The sequence below is a fragment of the Frankliniella occidentalis genome, unplaced genomic scaffold, assembly GCF_000697945.3.
Source record: "Frankliniella occidentalis isolate FOCC.00 unplaced genomic scaffold, Focc_3.1 Scaffold52, whole genome shotgun sequence".
In the NCBI taxonomy this organism is placed as follows: Eukaryota; Metazoa; Arthropoda; class Insecta; order Thysanoptera; family Thripidae; genus Frankliniella; species Frankliniella occidentalis.
The window spans coordinates 268,140-269,746 of record NW_026267182.1 but is presented as its reverse complement, the minus strand read 5'-3'; the positions used below and the strand labels follow the sequence as shown (position 1 = coordinate 269,746).

Here is a 1,607-nt window from a genome sequence, read left to right as displayed (position 1 = left end):
TGGTTGGACCGCAATTTGCCCAACCCGGTCACAAATAGCTCATCGTCTGATGAATCTGAGCTACTGACTGGCTCTTTCCCTCTCTTTGACCTTAGTTTCTTCTCTTTCTGCCTTGCACAGGGGTGGTCGCTCGAAGCGTCACTTTCCATGCCTTCATTTTCGACTCCTGACTGTGCCCTCTGGAAGGCCTCACGTTCCGTTACGGTGACTGAAACAAGAACGTGTGATCAATGACTATCTCATGCCAACTTTAATAGACTGTTGTGAAACATGCGAGGAAACCTAAACTTACATGCATACTGCAACACCTCAACCTCGTGTGTCGTCCATGATGATGTATCTGGCTTCTTTTGCCCATTAACCAAGGCTCCCAGCTTCTTAACCATGACAGTTTTAGGAGGCCAGTAGCACTTCCCCCGCACAGCCCTTACTCCTTCGTCCTTCTTAATGTACCTCCTGTTCTTCACCCAAAGGACTGGAACTGTCGCCACGTTGCCAGTCTTCAGTAAAAATTCCACAGAACAATACGGCTGGAAATAAAGAAGATCAAACAGTCAGGCCATCGCGTAAAAACTCCCGCTTTCGGGCTGAAACCATGCGACGCGTCCATGCAACAATATCTTATCTGTTTCGCTGGCCCGAAAGACTAGCCTATCTGTTTTTTCGGCGCTGTCTGCAGCGCTGTCTTCTTCGTATTGTGGGTTTTCCAATATTAACAGTAGAAAAAAAAAGGGGGAAACTGCTGCGTGTTCCTCAAAGATCAAGGAACAAATGGCAATTTTTCCTTTTTTTCTACCGTTAATATTGGCAAACCCAAAATAAGAAGACAGCGCTGCCGGGCAATTCAGAGAGCAAATATTTATGTAATTTTAGTAACGGTGTAAAACAGTATTCGTCTTCCCCCTGGCATGTAGGCGATCCGCGTCGTTGCAGGCCTCGTTTGCGTGCGTCTTCGCATGCAATCAGCCAACTGGTAAGCGAGCACAAGTCCCCCACCCCACCAGGCCACCAGCCTGCCGCGCCGACACGGTGGCACCGCGTCGACGCGGCAGGCTGGTGGGGGACTCGCGCTCGCTCACTCGCTCGCTCGCGGATCGGGGAACGCTGAGCGCTGAACGGCGGAGGAGCGCAGAGCGGCTAAACGACGCGCTGATTGTGACCTGAGCGGCTAAGCGCCTGAGCGGGGTGAGGTCGCGGGAGCGCGAGGCACGGGGAGCAGCTCGAAAGAGCGATAGACACCAACCTGTGCCTACTGTGCAACTCTGACCAATATCTTAACCACTTTTACCTTAACCACTTTTGAAGACACTGGGCGTCCATCACGTAGTGATTGTCATATAGCGTTAGCGGAAAATCGACAAGGTCATAAAACCTAACGCCAGCGCGGCGCGGTGCGGCCCAGCGTCATAAAACTGAACCCTAGCGCGGCGCGGTGCGGCCCAGCGCAACGCAGCGCGGCGGCGCTGCGTTGTCAGGGCGCGGCGCGACGCGGGGCATGGGGCCCGTCGCCTCGGGGCGCGGTGCAGTACAGCACCGACGGAGAGAGCACGCGAGCACGGCTTTTCCCGCACTCCCCCAATACTTTAGGCTGGCTGCTGGCTGGACCG

General features: G+C 54.1%; 2 protein-coding genes across 2 annotated transcripts in view; both read right to left on the bottom strand.

The window, feature by feature from the left end:
* The window catches only part of LOC113205262 (cholecystokinin receptor-like), a 198,744-nt gene that overhangs the window by 88,980 nt on the left and 108,157 nt on the right, over nt 1-1,607 (bottom strand). The gene's annotated exons all lie outside the window — the stretch shown is intronic.
* LOC127749411 (uncharacterized) overlaps nt 1-1,607 on the bottom strand; it is an 11,155-nt gene that overhangs the window by 4,023 nt on the left and 5,525 nt on the right. The window contains exons 2-3 of the mRNA XM_052267430.1: nt 293-530; nt 91-208 (exon numbers count right to left, since the gene is read on the bottom strand). Of these exons, the coding sequence (XP_052123390.1) occupies nt 91-208; nt 293-530 (356 nt within the window). The remainder of the gene's footprint in view (nt 1-90; nt 209-292; nt 531-1,607) is intronic.